The sequence below is a fragment of the Sturnira hondurensis genome, unplaced genomic scaffold (genome assembly GCF_014824575.4).
Source record: "Sturnira hondurensis isolate 20B ecotype Veracruz unplaced genomic scaffold, ASM1482457v3 Scaffold0006437, whole genome shotgun sequence".
Taxonomy (NCBI): domain Eukaryota; kingdom Metazoa; phylum Chordata; class Mammalia; order Chiroptera; family Phyllostomidae; genus Sturnira; species Sturnira hondurensis.
The window spans coordinates 9,234,931-9,262,508 of NW_028079068.1; the positions used below are offsets into that span (position 1 = coordinate 9,234,931).

The window sequence follows — 27,578 nt, forward strand, 5'->3', positions numbered from 1 at the left end:
CTCCCTGCACATGGGGCCCTGTTCAGTTCTCACTCTATATTAAAACAAAACAGAAGGCCTTTTAATATTCAATTTTGAACTGTCTCTAAAGTGATCCATCTGCATTTGCGTCAAATTGATGTCTCTGTCTCCGTGCTTTTTCCCAAAATGAAAATCTCTCCCTGGTTATGACAATGAAATTGCTTGTACTAGCAAGTTGGAATAAAATGGAGGTGTTTTACTTACCGGTAATCGCCAATAATTTCTCCACCCAAAGAAAACCATTTGGTGTATATCTTTCCAAACTCCTGTTTTACAGCTTTTCCTTAAACAAACAAAAAAAATTGTATCATAGATTCTAATTTTTTTCCTTTGAAACATTTTTTAGAAGATTGTATTTGTTTATTTCTAGAGAGAGGGGAAGGGAGGGGAAAAGGGAGAGAAACATCGAAATGAGGAAGGAACATGGATCAGTTGCCTCTTGCACACCCCCCCTGGGGACCTGGCCCCTCACCCAGGCGTGTGCCCCACACTGGAATTGAATGAGTGTCCTTTCACTTTGCAAGATGATGTCCAACCACTGGTCAGGGCTGGAAATTTGTTTTATTGAAGAGTGAATCATAGTCGGATTTGTTTGTTTGGGGTTTTTTTCCGTCACCATTTATTCCCCCACCCCCTCTTCCACCTCCACCCACTCCTCTCCCCTCTGCAATCACCACGCTATTGTTCGTGTCTGTGAGTTCTTTCTCTCTTTTTTTGGCTCAGTCCCTCCACCCCTCAGCCCTCCCACCCCCAGAGCTGTCAGCCTGCTCTCTATCTCTGAGTCTGTCTCTGTTTCGCTTGTTATTTCAATGTGTTCATTAGGTTAAACATCTGAGTGAAATCGTATGGCACTTGCTGTTCCCTGACTGGCTTATATCACTTAGCATAATGTTCTCCAGGTCCATACATGCTGCTGAAAATGGTAACATTTTCTTCTTTTTTCTGGCTGAGTAATATTCCATTGTGTAAAGATTCCATAGTTGTTTTATCCACTCATCTACTGATGGACATTTAAGCTGTTTCCAAATCTTGGCTGTTGTAAATAATGTTGCAATGATCATAGGGGTGCATAGATTCTGATCTTTAAACAAATATTTATTAAAACAAAGGTGATCTTTTTCTTGTCTATAAACATAGGTCTATATTAATCTGAATATGCTCTTCATTGCCAAAGGAGAAAATACACCTAGCTATCTTTAAGAATCATACGTGATTGCATCTTAGTCATTCACTCACATTATATTCAGCCTAGCAAGAATCAACCACAAATGGACACAAGGAAATTTTCATCTGTCCTCCGTATGTCAAATTCTTAGTCTGCGCACACTTTAAACCCCTGGTTAGAATTCTCAAGTACCCACCTGATGGGGAAAGGCATGGATCTGGTGTTTCTGGTTTAAGAAACTCCTGGATTAACTTGTGTTTTTGGTTGTTTTTTCTTTTTGTTATTGTTGTTGTTGTTTTAACCTCTAGTGAGTCCAAAAAAACCCAGAAACCAAGAGGCTGAATTCAAACTAAGATGAGATCTGAAATGAGTCTTAGGGTGGCTAGGATTTGGCGAGGATAGGCTGGATTTCTAGGGGCAGGGAAACAGGAGAAAGGTAGAGAACTGGGAAAATATGGTGCACGGTTGGGTTGGGCAGGAAGACTTGACCTTGGACAGACTGAGAAAAGTAAAACATGAGAAGGCGGGGCTAGACGGTACAGGGCCTCACAGTCCAAGAAGGAGAGAGCCGGAAGGTTTCTGAGCAGGGCGTGATGATGAAGGCAGTGTTGAGAATGATGAGGCTCACAGGATGGGTTCCCCCAGAAATACTCAAAACGGGAAGCCAAGTAAGGAGATTTTTAGGGAAATCTGGACTTAAAATGATACATCTGGATCAGGTGGCAGCAGAGAGAATGCATGAGATAGGCTCAAAGAAGTATTTCAGGGGGACAGTCACGAGTCCACGGTGAGTGACTGGCACCTGACCGGGGGTAGAAGAGGTCGGGGAAAGGGTGCCAACAGGGAGCAGACAGCCACCTCCGCGGCCGCCTCTCTGCAGTTCCTCATCCAACGGTTTCCTTGCGGGAAGTTCCAAAACTTCAAAGAGGAACTTTTTCTAAGAAGTACCACCCAATGAACTGTAATCACCGTAAGTGTTAGGGACAGTGGGGATGAGCCCTAGGGTTGCAGGGAGATCCAAGGTAAGCTCGGACCCCTCACTCCTGAGCCTAGGGCTAGTCCAAAGAAGGGAGAGGATTCCAGAATCATGCCTGAGATGAGGGAAAAGAACAGTCCCTGGAATGGATGAACATAGTAATTAAAAAATAAATGGAAGAAGTCAGGGGAGCAGAAAGCACAAGCCTTAGTAGGAGGTTATAGGGAAAACTCCAGAAAGCACTGCTGTCCCAGTCCCTGCTGTTTCTGACCCTGTAGACAAATCCTTACCAAACAGATAAGGATCCTTGGCCCTGGCTGGTGTAGCTCAGTGGATTGAGCTCGGGCCTGCGAACCAGATGATCATGGTTCGATTCCTAGGCAGGGCACATGCCTGGGTTGCAGGCCAGTTCCCAGCAGAGGATGCACGAGAAGCAACCATACATTGATGTTTCTCTTCCTCTCTCCTTCGATTCCCCTCTAAAGATAAATAAATAAATTTAAAAAAACAGATAAGGATCCTTCCTCTGCCCCCTCCTCATTGCAGAAGCTGGATAAAACCTGTTTAGATAGCTGTTTTGAGGTGCGCATGACATACCATAAACTGCAAATATTTAAAATACGCCACTTGGTAAGTTGCAACAGGTGTACACACCCATGAAACTATCACCCCAATCACAGACAAAGGCATCACCCCCCGCCCAAGAAAATCTGTTTTTGAAAATCACTGAGAAAATTTCTAGCCAGAAAGAGATCACCAGAGCACCCCTTACTTCGCCGAGGAGGAATGTTGACCCGAAGTGGGGAAGTGTCTTGCCCAAAGGCCCAGGGCTGACCCAGGATTGGAGCAGGCACTGGGAGCTCTGTCCTCCGACCCCAGGTCCCTGCTCTGGACTCTGGACGGCACAGTTATCTCAGCTAATTCTACTCAGCTCTAGGAAAGGGTCATTTCCGACCAAACCCTTCCTTACCAACCTCTCCCTGGGGAAGCTCTCATTCAGAAAGAGGAAGGCGATAGATCTCTATAGAAAAGTGCTCCAGTGGCCAATTGCTTCCTATTAAGGATGACATTAGGCACACTTCTCACTTGTGCCCTTTAACCTCAGAGAGTGAGTAGCCTGACCATAGGGGATGGTGAGACACTAAACGGAAGCATCGGATAGTAAACGATGAATTAAATCCTCCGGTAGAGTTCTCAGACTCTAAAGCACTCCAAAATCCCAACTCTGAATGTCTCTGCATGGAGAAACAGTATTTCTTGCAGTAAATCTTTTTCCAACGGCTCTGTTAGTTAACTATTAATGATTTTTTCAGAACATTATGAATGAGATAGACTTCTGTGTTCTTAATAGAAAATAGAAAAAGTCATGCTTTCTGAAGAAAAAAAAAAAAGCTCCAAATTTCCATCAACTGAACTTTAAACCAAATTTTCCATCAGAGGAAGATCATTATAGCAGAGTTGCTTGATTCTCCGCCGCACATGAACGAGGCCACTCTAAAACTGTATGAAATTGCTTTGTTTTTGCAAATGCACCACGGTCCTGTCAGATGTTAATATCAGGGGAAGGTGACTGAAGGACATGCAGAAACTCCCTTGGCAGCGTCTCTGTAAATCCAAGGTTATTCCAAAAATTACTCTATAATCAAAAGTTTATTGTTTTTTAAAAGATATTTATTTATTTATTTTTAGGGAGGAGAAGGGAGGGAGAAAGAGAGAGAGAGAGAAACATCCATGTGTGGTAGTCTCACTGGGGACCTGGCTGGCAACCCAGGCATGTGTCCTGACTGGGAATCAAACCTGCAACCCTTTGGTTCGCAGCCCATGCTCAATCCACTGAGCTATGCCAGCCAGGGCTAAAAGCTTATTATTGAGAAAATAAAACTTTCTGGGAAGCCACATGCAAGAACAATGAAAATGCAAACAATGTACAGTGGGAAGTGTTTGCAACATATATTTTATTGTATTTATTTTTGCAGCCAAGAAAGTAAGGACATGGCACCATGCCTGGAGTCACAGGCAGCTAATGCTTAAAGACCCAACTCACAGCAGCAGATATTTCACAGGGTTCATATCTTTACTATGTAGGCAGTACTTACAAAACTCTGCAAGAAAATATCTTGTAGAGAATAGACAATAACAAAAATGGGCAGGTCAAACACACACGCACACATCCGCACAGATGTAGAGCCAGATATTTTTAAATGTTTGACATCTGTAGCAACCAAAGAAACGCTCTTTTAAAAAATGAGATGCCATTTTTCCCCTCAATTCTATTTTCAATTCATATTTACTTTGCTACCCACCCATAGGTGGGTGCTAGGATCCTCATTGTACAGGTGAGGTCACTGAAGCTTAGAGGTTAAGCATCTCCCTAAGGCACACAGAGAACTCCCATCAGTGTCGAGACCTAACTATGGGTCATCTGTCACCCGGGAGCCCATGCTACGCCACCAGGCACATGACTGAAAGAAGAGCTAACGAGAACGTTTAGCAAAGTGGTTGGGTTTTTAATTTAATTGATGTTTGCTTGCTTGTTTTCTTATGGTTTATTTTTCAATGACAGTTGACATCCAATGTTGTATTAGATTCAGGTGTACAACAGAGTGATTAGACATTTATATACTTTATGAAGTCATCTCCCCAGTAAGTTGGGTACCCAGCCATCTGACACCATAATGGTTTCTACAATATTATTATGTTCCCTGTGTCATACTTTACATCCTGGTGAGTATTTTTATAACTGGCAATTTGTGCTTGTTAATCTATTTCACTTTTCTCACCCATGTCTAGAAATACATTTAACCAAGGAAGTAAAAGGCCTGTGTTTGGAAACTCTAGGACATTAAAGAAATAAACTGAAGAAGATACAAATAAATGGAAAGATTTACCATGCCAATGGATAAAAAGAATTAACATTGTTCAAATGTCTATACTACCCAAAGCAATCTACAAATTCAACACTTGTTTTTAATATTATCCAGAATTGGTAAGGGTTTGGGGAAAATGGGCACTAGTAGAAGAATAGATACTATCACAACCTTCCAAGAAAGGGATTTGGCAACTCAAATCCCCAAACTTACAGATATGGACTTCTGCACCTACCATTCTACTTTTAGGAATTTATTCTGAGGAAATCCTCATAAACACAAATAAAGATTTAACTAGAATTTATCAAAGTCTGTCTGGAAGAAGTCCAGCCATTGTTAATATAATGAGAATGGTTTGCGCAACATCAATATCACCTAGCAGCCAAGGAGAGTGGACTGGAATGCACGTGTGTGAACAATGACGACTTCACTGTACTAGTCAGTGGGAGCAGTACATGCCGTTGAGTGAGCATACGTACTGTGAGGTTGTTGCATTCAAAATGACTGAGCAAGTAGGGCAACAAATCCACACCAAATTTTGCAGTAGGCTTAAACATTCCTCCGCAGAAACTCTTCGGATTATATAGAAGGCTGCAGCTATGGGCAACTGCTGATTGGCAGCTTCATCACGACAACATGGCCACTCACGCATCAATCTTGTGCAGAGTTTTTGGCGAAACGTCAAACTACCCAGGTGACTCAACACCCCTATAGCCCAGACTTGGCACTCAGAGACTGCTGGCTTTTTCCAAAACTAAAATCACCTTTGAAAGGGAAGAGGTTTCAAGCCATCGATAATATTCAGGAAATATGACAGGGCAGCTAGTGGCAATTGGGAAAACTGTAAAAACCCATAAAACATTAATAAGATTTTATCAGCCAAGAGCTCAACATCTACACCAGCACCATCCAGTAGACCTTTCTGTGATGACAGAAATGTTCTATACCTGTGCCATCCAATAATGTAGCCACAAGAAAGAATGTGTGACTATTGGCCACTTGAAATGTGACTGGTATGACTGGGGAACTAAATTTTTAACTTTAATAAATTTTAACTTAAATTTAAAAACTGAATTCGTGTAAAATATTTTTCCTCCAAACGCACTTTAAGTTTGGTGGCACACTGTAACTGTTGAAAATTTAGCATCCAAATTAAGATATGCTATAAATGTAAAATACACACCAGATTTCAAAGACTTAGTATGAAAACTCGAATGTAGAATAGCACATTAATAATTTTTATATTCATTACATGTCAAAATGATAGTATTTTGGATATCTGGTTTAATAAAACATATTATTGAAATTGATTGCACTTGCTTTATTCTACATTTTTAATGTAGTTGCTAGAATATTCAAAATTTCATATGTGGCTTTCGTTAAATTTCTATTGGATAGCACTGATCTAGAGGGGGAAAAGTAATGTCTAAACAGTCTTCTACTAATATACATTTAGATTCTTAGAAATGTATACAAAAATCTAATGCATAAATTTTTAAAATTATTTTTTATTTTTAAATTATATTTTGTCTATGCTCTTACAGTTGTCCAGATTTTTCCCCCTTTGCCCACCTCTGCCCAGCAACCCCACTCCCCCAGACAATCCCCACACCATGTCCATGGGTCGTGCGTATAGGTCCTTTGGCTACTCCACTTCCTATACTGCACTTTACATCCCCATGGCTATTCTGTAACTACCTCTTTGTACTTCTTCACTCTTCACCCATTCCCCCGCACTCCCTTCCATCTGGCAACCATTAAAATGCTCTCCACATCCATGATTCTGTCTCTGTTCTTATTTGTTTAGTTTATTTTTTAGATTCAATTGTTGATAGACATGGGTTTGTGGTGGGGTTTTTTGTTTGTTTTTGTGGGGTTTTTTGCCACTTTACTGTTCATAGTTTTGATCTTCTTTGTCTTAAATAAGTACCTTTAACATGTCATATAATAATGGCTTAGTGATGATGAACTCCTTTAGTGTTTTCGAAGAAGCTCTTTATCTGTCCTTCAATTCTAAATGATAGCTTTGCTGGATAGAGCAATCTTGGCTGCAGGTCCCTGCTTTTTGAGACTTTGAATATTTCTTGCCAATCCTTTCTAGCCTGCAAAGTTTCTTTCGAGAAATCAGTCGACAGTCTTAAGGGAACTCTCTTATAGGTAATTAACTGCTTTTTTCTTGCTGCTTTTAGGAGTCTGTCTTTATGTTTAACTTTTGGCATTTTAATTATGATGCTTCTTGGTGTATGCTTCTTTCCATTCATCTTATTTGGAACTCTCTGTGCTTCCTGGACTTGTATGTCTATTTCCTTCACCAAATTAGGGAAGTTTTCTTTCATTATTTTTTCAAATAGATTTCCAATTTCTTGCTCTTTCTCTTCTCCTTCTGCACCCCTATGATGTGATTGTTGGACATCTTAGATTTGTCCCAGAGGCTGCTTATATAATCTTCATTTGGGGGGACTAATTTTTTCTTCTTGTTGTTGTGGTTGGTTGGGTTTTTTTTCTTATGTCCCGAATCATTGATTTGATTCTCAGTTTCACCTACCCTACTGTTGTTTCCCTGTAAATTGTTCCTTTTTTCAATTAGTGTATCCTTCATTTCTGACTGGATCTTTTTATTATTTTTTATTTTTAAGTATATTTTATTGATTATGCTATTACATAGCTATTACATATGCTATTATAGTTGTCCTATTTTTCTGCCTTTATTCCCTTCCAGCCTGCCCAGCCTCCAGCATTCCTCCCCCCTTTAGCTCATGTCCATGGGTCAAACATGGAAGTTCTTTGGCTTCTCTATTTCCTGTACTATTCTTAACCTCCCCCTGGCTATTTTGTACCTACCATTTATGCTTCTTATTCCCTGTACATTTCCCCCCACCACCACAATTCTTCTCCCCCTCCCCCTCTCCACTGATAACACTCCATGTGATCTTCATTTCTGTGATTCTGTTCCTGTTCCAGTTCTTTGCTTTAGTTCTTTTGTTTTAGTTTTTTAGGTTTAGTTGTTGATAGTTCTGAGTTTGTTGTCATTTTACTATTTACAGTTTCTGATCTTCTTCTGTTTCTTAGGTAAATCCTTTTAACATTTCATTTAATAAGGAGTTAATAATGATGAACTCCTTTAATTTGACCTTATCTTGGAAGCACTTTATCTGCCCTTCCATTCTAAATGAAAGCTTTGCTGGGTATTCTTGGATGTAGGTCCTTGCCTTTCATGACTTCAAATACTCCTTTCCAGCCCCTTCTTGCCTGCAAGGTTTCTTTTGAGAAATCATCAATAGTCTTATGGACACTCCTTTTAGGTAACTCTCTCCTTTCCTCTTGCTGCTTTTAAGATTTTTTTCTTATCTTTAATCTTGAGTAACTTAATTATGATGTGCCTTGGTGTGTTTCTACTGGGATCCAATTTTGGGGGGACTCTCTGGGCTTTCTGGACTTCCTGGAAGTCTATTTCCTTGGCCAGATTTGGGAACTTTTCCCTCATTATTTGTTCAAATAAGTTTTTGATTTCTTGCTCTTCCTCTTCTCTTTCTGGCACCCTTATTACTCAGACGTTGGAATGTTTAAAGTTGTCCTGAAAGTTCCTAAGTCCCCCTCATTTTTTTGAATTCTCATCTCTTCATTCTGTTCCAGTTAGATGCTTATTTCTTCCTTATGTTCCAAATCATTGATTTGAGTCCCAGGGGTTTTTTTTTCCTTCACCGTTGGCTCCCTGTGTATTTTCCTTTATTTTACTTTGTATAGCCTTCATTTCTTCCTGCTTTGCAACCAAGCTCAGTCAATTCTATGAGCACCTTGATTACCAGTGTTTTGAACTCTGCATCTGATAGGTCAGCTACCTCTTCATCACTTAGCTCTTCTTCTGGAGTGTTGATCTGTTCTTTCATTTGGGCCATCTTTCTTTGTCTCACTGCATCTTTCATGTTGTGAGGGGTGGAGTCTTAGGTATTCACCAGCGTGGGGCAACCCTCTTTGCTGCATTGTGGTGTTGTCCATGGAGTAGGGATCAGAAAGGGTACAATGCCACACTCACTACTTTCTAATGAATTCTCCTGCGAGACTGGGAGTTTCTCCCACCATGTAGTCCACCGTCAGCTCTGAGTCTCAATTTCCCATTCACCCAGCCCCACCCACGGTCCACTGCTGTGCCACAGGTTCTCTCAGTGTCTTACCAGTCTGGTTGGTCTGGTTGACTGTTTCTTTAATTCCTTGGTTGGTGGAGTTCCATGCAGTTTGATTTTCTGGCACTTCTGGTTGTGTATTCTTTTTAGATTGCTTGTTACCCACCTTTTGGTTGTGGGAGGAAGGGAAAGGTTTCTACCTATGTCTCCATCTTGGCAGGAACCTGTTTCTTTCTATTTTAGTGTAGCTGTCATTTGAATTTCTTATAATGCACATGGGTACTTCTAATCAGAAATCACAATAAAAATGTCATTTAAAAAAGCAGATTCTAGGAACATAATAACCTAAGCAGATACAGTAGTTCAGTGAATAATACCCATAAGTACACATCTATACATTTTTTTGTACACCTGAAGGGATATTTCTGTTGGACCAATTCTTAATATGGGAATTGCTAGGTCACTAAGTACAATAATTTTTTTAATATTCTCAGATTGACTTCTAAAGAAATTATACCAACTTCTTTCCCACCAACATTGCTTTGAAAGGGCCTGATTCCTATACCTTCCCCATATTGGCATCATCAAATATTGGACCTATGCCAATCTAAAATAAGAAAAACATTTCACTGTTTATTTTGTATTTCTTTAATTATTTGTGAAGTTGAGCATTTTCCATGTATTTATTGGTTACTTGGAATTCCTCTTCTGTGAATTTTCTATTCATATATTCTGACCATTTTTCTACTAACTTGTTTGGCTTTATCTTATTTTAAAACTTTTTATATATTAGGGAGTATTAGGGCTTGCCCTAATTTTGTGCTCCAGAGTTTTTCCCCATTTGCCTTTGTCTTTTCACTTTATTTACTGAGTCTCTCTCTCTTCCTCTGTCTCCCCTCCTCCTCTCTCTCTCTTGGTTTTGATATTCTATGCGGTTCAAGTATCAGACTTTTTCTTTAAGCCTTCTGGGTTTTACTTATATTTTGCTTGGACAAGTCTTCCCTACTTTGAGATTAGGAAACTCTTTACTAGCACTTTTTTCTAGTACTTTTATGGTTTTCTTGTTTTATCTTTCAATCTTGTTTCATCTGGAATTAATATTTATAAAAAGGAATTAGTTCACATCACCTTTCAGATATACTCTTCAGGAATATATTTTTCAACATTTTGTATGTGTTCTTTAATTTTGATCTTTTTTCCCCACAAAAGAACAGAGTCAACAGGCTTAAGTCCAAATATGTGGTCAATGCTCAAATGCACCCCTTCCAACATGTCTAATGATTTCCAGCTTTGTCTCAGCTGCACTAAATTTATGAAAATCTAGTCTTCTTATCACTAACATCAACACATTCACTTTTCCATGTATAAATGTCAAGGACTAAATATTCAAATAGATGTATAAACACTGATGCACAAAGATATTGATGCCAATAAAATGAAACAATGCAGTTGTTTGAAAAATTCATTCATGAGCTTAAGTACAAAAATGCATGTTCTGGGAACTGAGGAGTGTCAGTGCCTAGTGTCCAAAAGTTCCAGTTATATTGGAACATCAAACCTAGGAGAAGGAAGACTGGGGTGCATTACAGTGAGGTATGATCAGGGCTCCCACAGGGGTCCCCGCTGTGGGAAGCCAGCTTTCCTGGGAGAGCCACAGGAAAGGTGAAGGGGTGATCTTTGAAACTAGTCTTAAAATTGAGAAAAGGATCAACACTCGCAGGGTCCAGCATTTATTTTTTCACTTTATTTTTTATTTAATCTTTATTGTATTTTTTTAGCATTTATTCCCCGTATACCCCCTCCCCCCAGCAATCACCACACTCTCGTCCATGTCCATGAGAACTTTTTCCTTTTTGCTCAATCCCTCCCCCTGCTAACCTCCATCCCACCACACTCATCGTCATCTGCTCTCCATCTATGAGTCTGTCTCTGTTTTGCTTGTTAGTTCAGTTTGTTCATTAGATTCCACATATGAGTGAAATCATATGGTATTTGTCTTTTTCTGACTGGCTTATTTCACTTAGCATAATGTTCTCCAGGTCCATCTATACTGTGAAGAGTCCAATATTTAAAGATTTGGTGACTGGTTGGCCCTAAGTGGTGTGGCTCAGTGGGTTGGGCATCTTCCCACAAAACAAAATGTTGCGGGTTCAGTTCATTCCAGGGTCAGGACACATGCCTGGGTTGCAGGCCAGGTCTCCAACTGGGGGCATTCAAGAGGCAAGCGTCCGATATTTCTCTCCCCCTCTCCCTCCCTTCCCATCTCTAAATAAAATCTTAAACACACACACACACACACACACACACACACACACATGAACATTTTGTGACTGGCTATCCAGGCAGAAGAATCAAGTGTGAGAAGGTGGCTAGGCTAGAAATGGCCTTCTTAAAGCCCTGATACCACCTTTATCCACCCCTCCCAACTTCCTCTCCTCAAAGGAAGGATGGCTCTGATGCCGATGTACTCTTACTGACTGATTATGTGACCTCATTCACCATTGAAGTATTGCTACAACCCTGCACATGCATTTTATGCCTTCTTATCTTTAATGGTGCAGTACAAGACTTTTCCCTTAGTAAAGGGACTTCAGACAGAAGCAGAGCAGGTCAGGAGAGTTTACAGGAGGCGGCCAAATGACCAAATGTAGCCCTTTGCTGGTGTGGTGACCTGGAATACCAGGTGTCCTTGGCTTCTCAACCCCTGAAAAGCCCCTCCTGACTGGCAGAATGTTCTCCTTTTTGTCAAGGCCTGGACCCTGCCCTCACACAGGTCACCTTGGCCCACACCTTACCAGCCGCCTTCCTTTCCTCTGTCCAAGCCCCCAACCTTTCACCTCCCCACCCAACACACCTGAATCATCATACTGAAAAAAGTATTATTTCACTATTACTTAAAAACTTAATCCTACTTTCTCTACTCCCCGAGCCCCAAGACTCAGCACATTTTAAATTAACTAAAAAGATTTTAATACCAGAATTCCCCATTTAGCGGCCATCAGTATATACCCCCAAATCTCCTATATAACGTATGGGTTTTCTGAGAAGTGCCGTGTTCTTTAGGGAGTGCTGAGCTGGAGCTGCCTCAGACCAGCTCTCCAGAGCCAATGTGCTCATCTCTTTCCAACTCCACATTCGGCGATGTTGCTTTGGTAGCTTGAAGTAAGCGCGAGTGGGATTATTTATATCATGGAAATCAGCAAGTGCAATAAAACCAGGGCTTTTAACAATCAGAGCCGATTGTTAAACATTTACCAACACACCCGTTTTAAGAATCTGTTTGGTTTCCAATAATGGGAACCCACTTGAGCCAGCATAAGAACGAAAAGAAACTCATCATAAAAATCTGTTCGTGAGCCCTGGCTGGGCGGCTCAGTTGGGCAGATCATCAGCCTGACCTGCCAAGGTTTCAGGTTCCACCCCTGGTCGGGACACATGCAGGAATCAACCAGTGAGTGCTCCAACGGGTGGGACACAACAAATTCATGTGTCTCTCTCCCCCTTCCCCTCTCTCTACAATCATTCAATAATTATTTTTAAAAAGAAGCTGCTTTTTAAAGCAGGTTTATCCAAGTGGGTAAACACATGGGCCTTAGAAAGGAACTCAACCCGAGGACTTGAAAACCATCGCCTCTCTCTGTCCTTCTCCATTTGTTTCATTCTTTTCTTTCAGGCCCAACCTGCTTTCTCAGGTTCCCAGTCTACGTGGAAGGAAATGTGGACTGTGAAAATCTGCGCTAAGTCCAGTCACCTAAAGAGGCTAATTTTTTTTCCTGGTCGCTGTTCCAAATGCTCAGGAAGGGACTTCAATGAGAAGAAAATCCTACCTGAAATCTGTGTTTGGCTTCCACCTGGCAGGATCACGGTGTACCAGCATCCAGGAGACTTGTGGAACAAGAGGCTCCAGGAAAGAAGAGTAAGGTAGTTGACCCAAAAAAGGCCCACAACGTTTTTAAAGACCTTTTCTCAGCTATTAATGACTCTATCACCGCTGGGGACAAAGCCACAGGCCCTATCGAAGGAGTACCCGCACTGTACTCAGTAATTAACACCTGAAGCGTTATGATTGCTTTCTAGGGAAAGGGAGCCGCTTAAAGAACTAGAGAAGAGCACTAAGATCCTATATGGGCTGTACGAAGGTTCCGGAGTTTGTTAATTCACCCGCCAGGGCTTGGTCCTGTGTGCGTCCCTGCTCTGAAACGTTCAGAGTAGTGCCTTTGTGGACAAATGTGGCTGTCTCAGTTGCAGTTATAGTGTGTAGACTTGACATTACTCACCCCCAAAAAGGAGGGGACCATTTCTTCCCTGTGCAAGTCTGTTCTAAGACCGAAGAAACTTTTCTCACAATGGCTCCGCCAGCAAACTACCCTTCCCAGAATCAGGTCATGAACCGGAGCATGAACTAGTCATTGACGGAACAGCGCCGCCCTGGCAGGCTTTGATCACTCAGGACCTAATTCTAAGTCTTTCCGGGGGTGGAGCCATGGAACAAAAATGAGGGCCTGCTAGAATAGAAGGAAAACAATCCAAGGAGGCTGCCACAGACCCTTCCAGCATCAGAAGGGGTGCAATCGGAGGAAAGACAAAAAGACTGTAGCCCTAAGTGGCATTTCTCCAAGCCCCTTTGTCTCTTGCTCAACTCTGACCTGCCAGTCAGTCTTACTAACCCGGGCTGCAGAACCTTCCACTGGGACCTGGTTTTTATTTCCCGGTTCCCCTGTTTTGATTTATACTAATTCGTAGCTGAGCTGGCTCCCTGCCTGATGTTCTTGCTGCTAAATCAAGATTTTGAACACGTGAAACTTCGTGGTGAGAGAGGGCCCTAATAAACAAAGACAACTGTGGACGCAGACCCTGTGACTGGGCAGCTAGAGGAACCGCCCTGAAAGAGGCCGAGCCCAGGGGACGAAGCAAAACATAAGAACAAGAAAACAGTATTGCCCAGGATGATAGCATTTCTGCTTTTTGGTTTTTTAAAGTATGTTATGCATTTCCTTCTGTGCACTGAGTGGAAATTTGCAATGAGAAATAAGCTATTCAGAAAAGGACAAGTATATATTTTTTCATAATATGCCTTGGCCAACTTCTCTAGGGCTCTCTAATAACTTCCAGTTGACATACAAAAAAATCGTTTTCTCTTTTTTCCACATCACTCTTTTCATCTTTATTGTAGGTCTTCAAAAATTTCAGTTTTCTATTCTCATCTGCACCTTTGTTAAATTTAGATTAAAAGTGCAGCTCTGTTTTACACCAAGAAAATGACTACAATCTAATATTGTGGATATATAATCAGAACCCCCCAAAAAGCATTTTCTCCCTTTGTCTTGTTCCCCATGCCTGCATGTTTGTGTCCCCCGCCCCCCGCCCCTTGCACCTCTGTGACCACATGTTCCTGACAGACAGAGAATATCCAGGTGGCCTGGTACTTGGAAACTTGTCAGATGCTATTCAAAGCAATAAAGAACACATCATACAAGTCTCCAGTATATTGTTACAGGGGAACCCTGTTTAGAATTCACTAATTGGGAATTTGTGATAATTTGAGGAAGGGCTGGCTGAAGTTAACCTTTGTACTATCTATGGGGAAAAAAGAGAGAGTTCACTAAAGTTTCAAATAGTATAAACAAGATTGGAGGGGGATAATTATCTACTTAAAAGAACCAGTTGTTTTGAAAAGCTTTAGAAGTATCCTTTTACATACAAACAGGGTAATTATGATTTAAACAAAGGCTGGCCTATTTCTAAGGCTTCTTTGAAATGTCAATTACAAATTACTCTTGTCTATTCACCAAGACTAAACCCACCCTCGTGTACCAGGTGACAGTTGGTTAGCTCGCTTCCACTTACTCAGAAATAATAAACCCTAAGTTCTTTTAAAGTAGTAGAATTTAATTCAGGCTTTTCACTAATCTAGACAGTTGGCCCGTCCTATATTGTGGTTGAAGATTTACTAATTACTAGCATTCAACAATCAGGAATGCACGGAGTGACAACGGCCTTCACTCAGTGGAAGAGCTGGTTAATACTCAAATGTACAAAGAAAGCTCCAGACCACTGGCTTTTTTCTTTTCTTTTTTTAATCTTACATAGTTAGAAGCACATTTCGTATTGCAACTGAGTATACACACACATACTGAAACAAAAACAGTACTTACCCTTATTATGTGCAATGCTGTTATTTTCTACTTATTTTCTAATAAATGCTCGTTGCAACCTTCTAAGCTGATTTCACAATCTATTAATGGACAGCTGTTTTGAAAACACTGCTCTAGAACCCGTGGGGAGACAGTACTCCTTCTGGGAGAAAGGGGAGGCTGTGGGCAAGAGCTGAGGCTGTGGTCAGTTTTCTTTCTTTTTTTTCCTTTAAGTGTTATTTTTGGAGAAAGCAAGGGAGAGAAACATCAATGTGTGGTTGCCTCTGGCACATCTCCCACTTGGGACCTGGCCTGCAACCCAGGCATGTGCCCTAGACTGGGGACCGAACTGACAACACTGGTTTGCAGGCGGGCACTCAATCCACTGAACCACACCAGCCAGGGCAGCGGTCAGTTTTCTTAGTGGTGCCCTCTCCCCGTTCTCCTCTCAAATCCTTGGGCACCAGCCTCACCGCTCGTCACTCCAGCCTCTTGTACCTTGACAATCAGGGCAAAGTACCTTCTTACACTCAAGCAACCTTCTTACCTTCCAGCTAATTTTCTGTTCCCCCCACCTTTTTTTTCCAAAGACCACCCCAACTTTTCTGCCTGCTCTCCCTAGAAGCTGGGCGGGTTCACCCACTCAGACAAGGCTGTCTCCTGCTGCACAGCTTCCCCCCCACCCAGCAGTGTGAACCCTCTCCCACTTCACTTGACGGCTCTTGTCTGTGTGGTTTCTGAGTCTTTGCTCTGTTTTACATAACAGGCCTCTGTCCACTTTGGACTCCGTTTGGTGGTAGGTATTATTCTCCCAAATTCTAATCTAAGAAGAGATTAGATCTCCTTACTCTAAAGAAGAGCCAGGAGTTCGCTCTCCTTTGAGAACATAGATAATGTATCATTATTATGGTAAAGACAAAATCTTTGTGGTCAGACAAGACCCAACTTCCCCACACTCACCAGCTGTATGACCTTGGGTATATCATTTAATTTCCTAAGGCTCAGTTGCGTTATCCATAAAATTGGGAAAATATCCATTCTTTAGGCTCACAAAGGATAAATAATCCTTATAAAATGCTTACCTCAGTGCCTGGCATATGGCAAGCACTCTCTAAATGTTACTGTTACCAGTAGTATTGTTGTTGCTCTTATTTAGATTTTACCTACCAGTTCATCTCTCCTCCCAGCAAAACCACACCACCCAGACATCTAGGAGGACACTGGTTCAGAGTTGGACACCATCTGCCCTGAAGCCAGAGTTCCCAGCTCCTCCAACCCCCTCCCAACACCTCCTGTGGGTACGCTCTCATTCTCCACCACAGCCAACTCAGTCGGGCCTTCCCCTGCATCCCATAGTCCTTTGCATGGCAGTTCCTAACAAGAATCATAATACTTGGTGTGGCTGGACATCAGTTCTGAACAGTTCGCTGCATGAAAAGGCCACAAATAGAAGGCAAGCCCAAGAATTTCATGCCACCCATACAGGTCGAGACCAGAGGCAGCCTAGTTCATCCCATTTAGCCAAGGAGGGACTGAAGAGGAGGCTGTTACCCAGCTCAGGAACCCCACTCTGACGGCTCAGACCAGACTCTGCATACAGGCAAATCTGGCACAACTGGAGTTTGTAGCCCTGGCTTCCTGAACTGTCCCACCTCCCCAGCTCTGTGCCTTGCTCACTAATCCCATTCCAACATGCCTGGCTCTGCTTCTGCTTCTCAGCCCACCATGTCCTTGTCTTACTCCTTTGATCCAGTGCATTTCTTTCCTTGGCTTTGAATGTCTTCCCAGCTTTGTTTGCCCTCTGTTTTTGGTTTAATGTACTCACAGATTATCCCAGTTAATCCCCTCATATTTACAGCCCCTGGTTTAACTCAACCCTAATTCCTTCTTCCTATAGCAGCTATCTTCCTCCCCCTAACTCTAATCTGTCCTAGCCCCACGGATAAGACCGGGGACAGTAAGTCTTTGATATAAATGACTCTTCAGAAAATAACGGCATTGGTTTAAATTCTAAATCCACAAGCAAAACATTTGGGGCTTGTGTCCTTACTCTGTTATCTAGAAAATAGTCATTCTTCCCTGGTGAGATTGTATCTGCTGAGACATCACTTACAGTTGTGTAGGAGGTCGTTGATTAACTTCCCCTAAAATCAGGATCTTCCATCTCCAGAGAATAATGGGTCAAATCATAGTAATTAAGATCCAGAACTCTGAAGCCAGAAGACTTGGGTCTAAATCCTGCCTCTGCAACTTACTAGAGTATTTTGAACTTGTGTTTGTTTGTTTTTTGTTTGGCTACTATTCAGATAAACAAGATCTTGATCATATCAAGTTGGAAATATCATGATTATTCATTAAGTGGTAGATATTGGCCCCTGCCCTGCTTTCTCTCGCTCTTAGCCTTCTCCAGCTCCTCCCTTTTGAATTCATGTATTCCTTTGCATATTGATTTAATTGCATGATAGATCTGTCATGTTGTCTGGCACTGCACTGGGTCACAAAGCCACAAAGGTGACAAAACATGGAATATATATATATATGTACACACATACACATTCAGGTGTGGGCAAAAGTAGGTTTATAGTTGTAAGTACACAAAACACAGAGTCAACAAAGCTATTGCAATCATCGTAACCTGCATGTCTCTTTCCATAAGAACTGTAAACCTACTTTTACACACACATACATATAACACGAAATTCACTAAAATGTTAAGGATGCTGAGATGGAGGACTTTTCAAGGTACCCTGGAGCATTAGGGAGGGCCTAGTGAGTTTGCCTGCAGGAACACAGTGGAGGGGGGTGTTGAGAAGTAAAGGAAGTCCACATGGAATAGGTTGATGCTTGAGCTGAATCCTGAAGCTGTCCTGCCTTTCACTCACAGCCTCAGACCTGTCAGTCCCAAGACAATCCAAGTAAGACAGTCTCTGAAAATAAGCTCAGAAACAGTCCTCATGTCCTAGACTCTTGTGGCCTGGTGCCAATGCTTGGGGTTCCCACGGTGCCCTCCTGGTCTCTTTGTTGTAATCAGTTAAGAAGCTGCTATTATCAGAGTGACTCTTGAGCCCAGTGCCAGAGCTCTGTGATCTCTCGCCACAAAAGGCTCAGTCCTCAGTATCATGTGGCAGTCTTTACCATACGTAGTACTTAAGTACCTAAGGCCTCCCCTAAGACCTAAAGCCCTGCTTTGAACTTTAGCTCAGTGACCAGAGTCTCTGCTGCTTATCTTATCTGGACCAGTCCTCTTCTCTGGGGTCTGGATTTCATTTTATATCCCAGCTGGGGTTCTGCCGTTATCTAAAAAATGATCTCCAGAATGGCCACCTGCTGCCTAGGCCCTACTGAACTCCCCAGTGCTGGGGTCCCCACTTAACTGGAAAACCCAGCCCCAACTATGTCTGAGTTCCAGCTAACTTGTGACAAAGTCCAAACTTTAAGCCAGGCTCCTCTGAGCCCTCCTCTTGATCAGATGTCAGCTCTGGCGTTCATCACATCTTTCACCTGCCAGGTCGAGTTTCAGCAAGAATATTGCTAAGCAAGTTTAGTGAGAGCCCCCCTCACCCCCAAGCCTGGAGAGCTGATCACCCTTGACATCTGATCAAGTTCCTCATCCTCCATCTTGATAAATAAGTTCTTGACCTGCCCTTACAAAGGTTCCTATTAGGTCAGTTTAACAGGAATCTCCCTAGGCTTGATATTTCCTCTTAGTAATATTCCGTCCACTGACTCCCTTACCCTGCTCCTTGGCTATAAATCACTGCTCGTCCTTGCTGTATTTGGAGTTGAGGTTGATCTCTGCCCGCGACTGCAACAGATTTGACCCCTACTACAACAGGCTTGAATGAAGTCTTCCTTACCATTTTAACAAGTGTCAGAATAATTTTTTCTTTAGCATTTGCCATGCCCTTTGGACAATAACCACAGACAGCCCATGGCTGAGCTGCCCCTCTGGGTCTGCCTTCCCTCGTCGGTCCACTCTGGAAATCAGAGCTCTTATCCCAGGTTCTTGAGCTGCTCCTGCTCACCAGCCTCTGGCTGACACAGGAGTGGCAGCGCCGCGTAGGTGGAGTCAGTTGCCTGGAAATAGGGGCCTGGAGAATATGGGCCAATTCTACTCTAACCCGCTTCACCTAACTCATTCAGCCAGACTGTCGAAGCATATGAATAAGTGTGAATGGTTTCCGAACATATTTTTAAAGAGTTTCCTTATTGGTATTATAGACATAAACAAAACATATATACTCAAGGGAGAAAATATCTTGTGCTCTTTTGAATAAAAAATCATAATGGATACAGATCATTGATGTTCCAATGGTGCCATAAACGAATTCACCGGCCTGTTTTTGGACGAAGAATTATTTGAAATTTTACCTCTTGGGTTCCAAGTATTTTTGTTTTTTGTTGTTAACAGAGTTTATTGTAAAAAGTCTCCTCACCTAAAGCTTTGGTGATTTTCTGTGTTTTATTTATCCCTTTCATTTGGCTTCAAATAAGGCAAGGACTTGATAAAATTCAAAATTTACTGAATCTTGTGTTAACGTCAGGTAGCAAATTCTCCTCTCGAACATCCCCCCTTGTCGGGGCTGTTATGGAAGCGTTCTGAAGGAAATGGCGGGCCAGCCATTCATGGGTTCTCCTGGCTTTGCAGTAGAGGCAGGGCCTTTCCCGGATCCGGTCACTTCCCACACTCTGTTGCCTCTGAGCCATTTTCCTCTTTGTACCGGCCGGTGGTGGGTGTTCACTTTCACTCTCCTTCCAGGAGGATGCCCCCAGGTCAGATTCTTCGCTGTCATAGTCCGTGGTATCACTGTCGAGTTGGGTCTGATGCACCTGGCTCAGCTGAGAATGGTGCCTACAACTTCTTCCTTCAAGATAGTCATTGACCAGAGCCACTTCTGAGTCGGTTCCAGGAGTAAGTTGGCTCTGCTTCAGTTTTTTCATCATCTGTGAAGAGTCCCAGCAACCGTCTTTGTTTCGCCAATTATAGGAAGTATCTTTGCTTGCTAACAATCAATGAAACAAACCGACAAGTTAGGCACATTCTTGCTCATTGTAATTTCACATTACTTAAGAAGCCTATAGCATGTGTGGGCTCGCTCTTAGTTGCCATTTGCCAAGCCAGTACTTTTCTCCACTTTTCTGCAATTGTTGGCAGCTGACTGCATTTTCCAGTACCATACCGAATCTCCCCATTACCAAACAGATGCCTGACATATTATTTGTGAATTTCATGAACCCTGACATAAGATCAAGGGAAAAGTCTCTAAACTTTTCCAGAGAAGGATCCTCTTCTCCTTTGCCTTGAAGACTTAATGATTCAGCTTATACATGAATGTGATGTGGGTGGCAGGAAACGAGTAAGAATCTTTTCTTTATACAGTGGTGTGCTGGAGTTAGCCTGCCTCAGTCAGCTCACAAGAACCTGATAGTTAAGCTTTCAGGAATTTTGTGAGATAGTTGTTTAACACAGCCACAAGTAGAAATTAAACTCTCCAAATTTATCATTAAATCAATATGTTACAAATGAACATAATACTCAAAACATCATTCCCTAATTACTTCATTACAGTTCATCATGACACATGTGCTCTTGACGATATCTGTCTGCTGTCTCTGGACATTGGAAATACCATATAATGATATGCGACTATGCGTCTCTTCCCGGCTCTGTGCGCAGTGACATCACGCTGGTGATTTGAAACCAGCTTGAGTGGGACAGAAATCAACAGGCACTACAAGGCAGGTGTTGGTTTATGGTCTCATTGATTGCCTAGGTGTAAAGTGATGGCGACTTGGTCCTACCATAGATGAGATTTAAAAATGTCATGGCTATAGCCACTACACTGTGGACGGCACCCCAAAATGCAGAAATATTTTTCCAGAGTGCTCTCAAACTATTATCCAGTTTGCAAAGAAGTCACTCGCATCACCAACAACCAAGTTAAGTTCCAACATATATCTTCCTGTTTCTTTCGCATTATTCTTTAATGTAAGGGAAAGTAACATTCGCAATGGAACTACACTTATTCATCAAGTACAGACATAGACAAGATAGGGACACAAAGGTAAAGGTCAAGGAAAGTATTTTGTGAGAATCAGTGGTCTATATGGAATTTATCACGAAATATATTATACATTTTATTATTTGTAATTGTGTGATATACATGCTTGAAGCCAGTAAAAACATTTAAAATGTATACACACTTACACACATTTTTGGAGAGCCAAGTGTTAAACATTTTCTAGCACGCCACTGTTTATAGGTTACTGAGAAAGATGTCATTTCCGTCTCTAACTCTACAGTAACTCTAACCATAAAGTCTCACTCTAACCGCAGAGGCGTGCAAAAGGGAAGCTGCGTGGAGGGAAAACGCTGAGGTATGAAGAGAGAACTTGAGCGTTACCTACCAGGAATGCATAGCCCCTGCTAAAGCAGCTCAGCCAGCCTGCACTAGGGCGCGGAGCTCATCCAGTGAGCCACCATGGGTCTGGGGAGGCTCCGTAATACCCTCGGCTGTTCGCCCCTGCCTTTCACTTTCCACACTCAGCACATAGCTCCCTGATCATAGTCCAATACTAAATACGTACTGGTTCTCACCTTTACTCAACGAAGTGCTTGTCCCACTGTCTCCATCCCTCTTCTTCCCGGACATCTGTTTTGGAAATATAGATTAGTGATCTTGCATCATCTACCACCTCGTATTCCCAATGAATGTGTACAAGTGCAAAAGTCGGACAGTGAAGGAGGCTGAGAGGAAAAAATGGATTCCTTTGGAACGTGGTGTTGGCGGAGAGCTCCGTGGGTGCCCTGGGCCGCCAGCAGGATGAACACGTGGGTCCTGGAGCAAATGAAGCCTGAAACCTGAAGGCAAAAATAACAAAACCAAAGCTTTCCTGCTTTGGACAAATCATGGAAAGGCAGGGAGACTAGAAGGCAACAGGAAAAGAGGACCAAACACAAGATGGACTGACTCCATCAAGGAAGCCACAGGCGTGAGCCTACAGCTGCTGAGCAGGGTGGTGAGATCAGGACCTTGTGGCCACCACTCATTTATAGTCTCGCCAGGAGTCAGAGCCTCTCAGTGCCACGTAAAACACACAGTAGTCATCTTGGTTGTTTTTCACTTTCATTTCTGCCGCCCATTATTAGGAAGTCCATGCTTTGATGGCAGGATCTACCAAAATGTTTTGAACCAAGCAAAATGAAACAAAGACTTGAGAGAGAATGAAACTGATAAGGAACTATAGGTTATAAAGTTTTCCTGCATGCACATAGAGAAATATCATTTAAAAAGAGACTTGATAGTATTATGATTAGCTTTTAAAGTTACTTTTTAAAGGATATTTTATCAGGTCACATTATCAACAATTCTTTCAGATCTTTACCTGAATTCATAAACTTAATGTCTCCTAAATCCTTTAGAAGCTTTCCTTTAAAATGCAACCATAACATATTATGTGTGAATTTGGCAACCAAAATAAGTGGATTTCTCTCAACAGTTGCGATTTCAAATATTCTGCCCAACGCTGCATAAATATAGTTGTCCTGTTTTTCAGATCAGTGTGCCACTTTTTGATGCCAAAAATGGTTTTGTCAAGTCACACAAATATAAAGCCCCTCCTTGGGAATGCATCGAAAACTAGAAATACTTATAACACTTTTGCCACATGACAATTCTTCTGGGAATGCATCGCCAGGAAATAAGCCCCAAAAGAGAGAAAGCTTTGTGCACTGAAATATTCATCGCAGTGTAATTCAGATAATATAAAATACAAAATTCATAAATAGATAATGGTTAAATAAATTATGGTATAATTACATAATTATGTAAGACGGGGTGTCAAACTCATTTTCACCAGGGGCCACATCAGCCTCGCAGTTGCCTTCAAGGGGCCGAAATAATTTTAGGACTGTATAAATGTAACTACTCCTTAACTATTAAGGAGTTGAAAATATATTCGGCCCTTTGAAGGCAACCATGAGGCTGACCCGGCCCCTGGTGAAAATGAGTTTAACAGCCTTCATATGAGATATAGTCATAACCATGGCTGGTGTGGCTCAGTGAATTGAGCACCAGCCTGCCAACCAAAGGGTTGCTGGTTTGATTCCCAGTCAGGACATATGCCTGCGTTGTGGGTCAGGTCCCCGGGGTGGGGGGGGGGGGTCCTGGGGGGGGGTCCTGAGAGGCCACCAACCCATATTTCCTCTCCCTCTCTTTTTCCTCTCTCTAAAAAAATACATAAATAAAATATTTTTTAAAAAGATATAGTTGTAAAAATTATTATAACAAAAGTAAGTCATAACCTGAGCAGATAAATGTTATAATATTAAGTTAAAAATCAAGATGCAAATTTGCATATGTAGTATGATTAAATGTTAGCTAAAAATATGAAAAGACAGAAGATTTTAAGAGTTAGCAATGGTTGACTAAGTGGTGAAAGTATTTTTTTCCTTCTAATTTTTCAAATTGTCTAAAATGAGGAGAAAATGGATTTCTGTAGAAAATCAAACTGATTTGGGTGCCATACTTGGATGTTCCCAACTGCAATCTAGATCCTTGGCCCATTCCTTTCTTAATATCTGGTCACTGCAGTGGTAGGCAAGTGTCTCTAACGAGACAGCCCTTTGCTTCTTGCATTATTGCAACCACCTTTGAAAACCTTAGGAAGGACTCCTCTTTTAAGATAACTCTTTTATACAAATGGTTTGGGGGGAGCTTATTTTAAGTTTAATATGTATAGAGATGATTATGAAAAGATTAGACACTTATAAACCTAAAAGTTAATAATAGTTCGTTATTTCTACGTAATCTGGGGTGGGTTTTTTCTTTTTTTTCTACTTTCTTATAAATTCCACATTTTCCTTTTTTTAAATATATTTTGGAGGGCTTTTAAAAAATTTTTTTATTTTTAGAGAAGGGAAGGGAGGTAGAAAGAGAGGGAGAGAAACATCTATGTAAGAGAGAAACAGCAGCTGGTTGCCCAAGCGTGTTCTCTGACCGGAAATCAAACCTGTGACTTTTGATTTGCTGGACGATTGCCCAACAAACTGAGCACACCACCTGTGCTCCCCAGTTTGTGAATACTTTTGTAATGGAGGGGCAAAAGTTTTAAAAACACTTATTTGGTTTATATCATGTTCATAGAAAGCATCCATTTTTGACTTGATGGTTAAATCAAAATATAATAAAAAGATCAAAAGAAAGATTTTTGCCCTGACTGGTGTGGCTCGGTGGGTTGGGTGTCGTCCCACAAACCTTAAGGTCCCTGGTTCAATTCCTGGTCAGGGCACATGCCTGGGTTGCAGGGCAGGTCCAGGGCACATGCCTGGATGCAAGAGGCAACTGATTAACGTTTCTCTTGCACATTGATGTTTCTCTCTCTCCCTTTCTCCCTCCCTTTCCCTCTCTCTAAAAATAAATAAGTGGAATCTTTAAAATAAAAAAGATTTTACATCAAGTTAAGAGGAATCTACAAACTGTAGTCACCAAAAGCATTTTGTTAACTATCTCTGGGACTCAGTGAGTGAAAAGAACGGTGCCTGCCCTGAGAGTGGGGCGAACAGTGGAGAGATCCGGGCTTTGCTGTCTTTCTGCCACCAGCCAACCCCGCCACTTAAACACCCTCTAAGCTCAATTTCCACATATGCAAAGTGAGGAGCATGGACAGGTGTTTGGGAAAATTCCAGCACTGGCAGTCTGAACAAACACAAGCCAAATATATAAACTAAAGACAGTACACATAGTCTCTGAAAGCAAAAGGTAAATGCATCTTAAAAAGTGGCAAATCCGGAGGAAATCAGCATGCGTCACATTTGAGGATAATCACCACTACACTTCCATCATGTTTTTTACTGTTACGTCAAGGTTTGTAAATAAAGATTCACAGTTTAGCGGGGGGTAAAAATGAAGTTCTAAGTGAAGGGAAAATTCCATCCTTCTTCAGTGGTCCTCATCTGGTTCTCAGATTTCAAATCTGGGACCCTTCAGAAGAAGCAGTGCAGCAGATTTCAGCTGCCATAAGAGAACAGAGTGAAAGATGAAACCTCTAAGATAATTAAGGATTTAATCAGCACTAAATAGATTTAATTCAACATTTCAACTACGCTTTGAAGCAAGCAAATGATGTGGCAGGGAACTTGGGTCTACTGCCCACTCCATCACTAACCACACGTGTGAGACTGGACAAGTCACTTAATTTCTTTGGGCCTCGTCAATTTCAAAAAAAAAAAAAGGAAAGGTACTGATATCTTACTTGCTTACAAACGGGAGACGGGACCATATGCAGTCTTGAGGTCCTTGGAGCTTGAGTCTCTATGACAACAAGGAGCAGACGCAAGCAAGGAGCAGAAGAGCTTAGGCCTCGTAAGTGGTCTTCATGATGAAATTGCCAGGAATCAACTGCAATTTTTTGTTATTTTCTAAAGTAGCTTTTCTTTAGTTAGGGAAGTCTAAGATACATATAAGCTATCGCTTCTAAATCTTCTTTTGGCAAAGTATCTTCCATATGAAGCATTTAGAGACCTTTGACGGAGCTTCTCAGGGGGAAGAGGTGGTGAGAGGAAGAGTCTTTGATATTTTAATGGAACACAGCTGGCACAGACGTAACACCCTCCTCCTCTCCATCCAGAGCTGATGTAGCACTGAGTCTAGCTAACCACCGCCTGCCCAGCGATCTGGCAGAAGTGCTGAATGATGGTGGTTTGATTAATCATCAACCTGGTACTAATGGCCATGTCAGCAACTTACAAGAGCTTGGTTACTCGTCATATGCTGGAGCATTACAGTCCTGATAAAGTGGCCTTTCTCCTTCCTAAGAGGGTGGTATTTTCTTCTGCTAGAAAATAGCAGAAGATGGTCTATAGTAGTGACTTCATTCTGTTTAGTTTAGTTTAGTTCTGCAGCTTATTCCATTCAGCGAGTATATTGCTCCATTCTAAGTTCCCCCAAATGCTACAACATATATCCTTAAATACAACAACTTTTGAAAAAATCTGGGATTAGAATTATGTGGCTGCAAAAGGAATTTCAAGGTCATTAACCAGGAAAGAAGTTTATCCCAGCATTATACAGCATATGGACAAAGCGCAAACAACCTCAATATCTCAAAATTGCAGATTTGTTATGGTACAATCACACACAATAAGATGCAGTCACTAAGGGTGCTGCTGTGTGAATATAATTTGGAGAACTGTTACAATATAACATTATTGTTTTAAAAAGCAAGATATGAAAATACATACTATAACACAATGCCAACCACATAAGGTCAAAGATAGAGATGTGGAAAGATATATATTCAAATAGAGAAAAAGAAAAAAACTAGAAAAAACANTACAGCATATGGACAAAGCGCAAACAACCTCAATATCTCAAAATTGCAGATTTGTTATGGTACAATCACACACAATAAGATGCAGTCACTAAGGGTGCTGCTGTGTGAATATAATTTGGAGAACTGTTACAATATAACATTATTGTTTTAAAAAGCAAGATATGAAAATACATACTATAACACAATGCCAACCACGTAAGGTCAAAGATAGAGATGTGGAAAGATATATATTCAAATAGAGAAAAAGAAAAAACTAGAAAAAACACACTCCAAAATGTTAACAGTGATTATCTCTAAGAAATAGGATTGCAGTAGTTTAAATTTTCTTTATCCTTTTCCTGGATTCTCTAACATAAGATTGCATTATTTTTAAAATTAGAAAGCGAACTTTTATAAAGAAGATTCATCAAAGTAAAGTGAATTTATTTTATGAAACATCCCCTAGTATACAGTAAACATATTATTTAAAATAAAAAAGGATATCCTACCCAGATAGAAGCCCGAGAGAAGAACATCAAGATCAATATAATGACAAAATACCAAACAAGGAAGATCCCTATTGTCCCACAAGAGTCATCCTGCTGGCACTCGTAGTCCTGGCTTGGAATGGTAAAACTTAAAGGCATGGGGGGCGGATCCACCTCCCAAAACAAGGAAAGAAGCTTTCCCATAATGGCTTCTTGCTTAAGAAGAAAACATGCTCAGGGGGATGGCGGTAACTGGGAAGTACTTCTCTCTGCGTGTATGACAGCTTCCTTGGCAACCTATTATGACATACACTTCAGCAACTGTGACGGGAACTGGCACACACTTCTTGGATTTCTAAATTTTTGGAAAATGTATCTAAGTTACTTTTATGAAAGTTTATAGCATTTCTCCCAGAGTTTAATATAGTGTGTTCTGCCTCAATCTTTTCTTCCCCTGAAATGTGTATATACCATAGTACATTCTTTAACACCA

The 27,578-nt window shown here is 41.4% G+C and overlaps 1 protein-coding gene across 1 annotated transcript; it reads right to left on the reverse strand.

The window, feature by feature from the left end:
• Positions 1–15,660: 15,660 nt before the first annotated feature.
• SSMEM1 (serine rich single-pass membrane protein 1) lies at positions 15,661–27,307 on the reverse strand. Its single transcript, XM_037049196.1, has 3 exons — positions 27,107–27,307; positions 21,883–21,937; positions 15,661–20,287 (listed from the first exon to the last, which is right to left on the reverse strand). Exons 1-3 carry the CDS (start codon positions 27,287–27,289, stop codon positions 19,797–19,799), a joined length of 729 nt encoding a protein of 242 aa, XP_036905091.1. The 5' UTR covers positions 27,290–27,307; the 3' UTR covers positions 15,661–19,796.
• Between the last annotated feature and the right edge of the window lie 271 nt (positions 27,308–27,578).

Coding starts and splice junctions, on each gene's coding strand:
- SSMEM1 (XM_037049196.1), bottom strand. CDS start 27,289: ATGGGAAAGCTTCTTTCCTTGTTTTGGGAGGTGGATCCGCCCCCCATG. Junction 21,938..27,106: donor TCTCTCGGGCTTCTATCTGG/GTAGGATATCCT, acceptor TTTCCAAAACAG/ATGTCCGGGAAGAAGAGGGA. Junction 20,288..21,882: donor AAGCACTTCGTTGAGTAAAG/GTGAGAACCAGT, acceptor ATTGATTGTTAG/CAAGCAAAGATACTTCCTAT.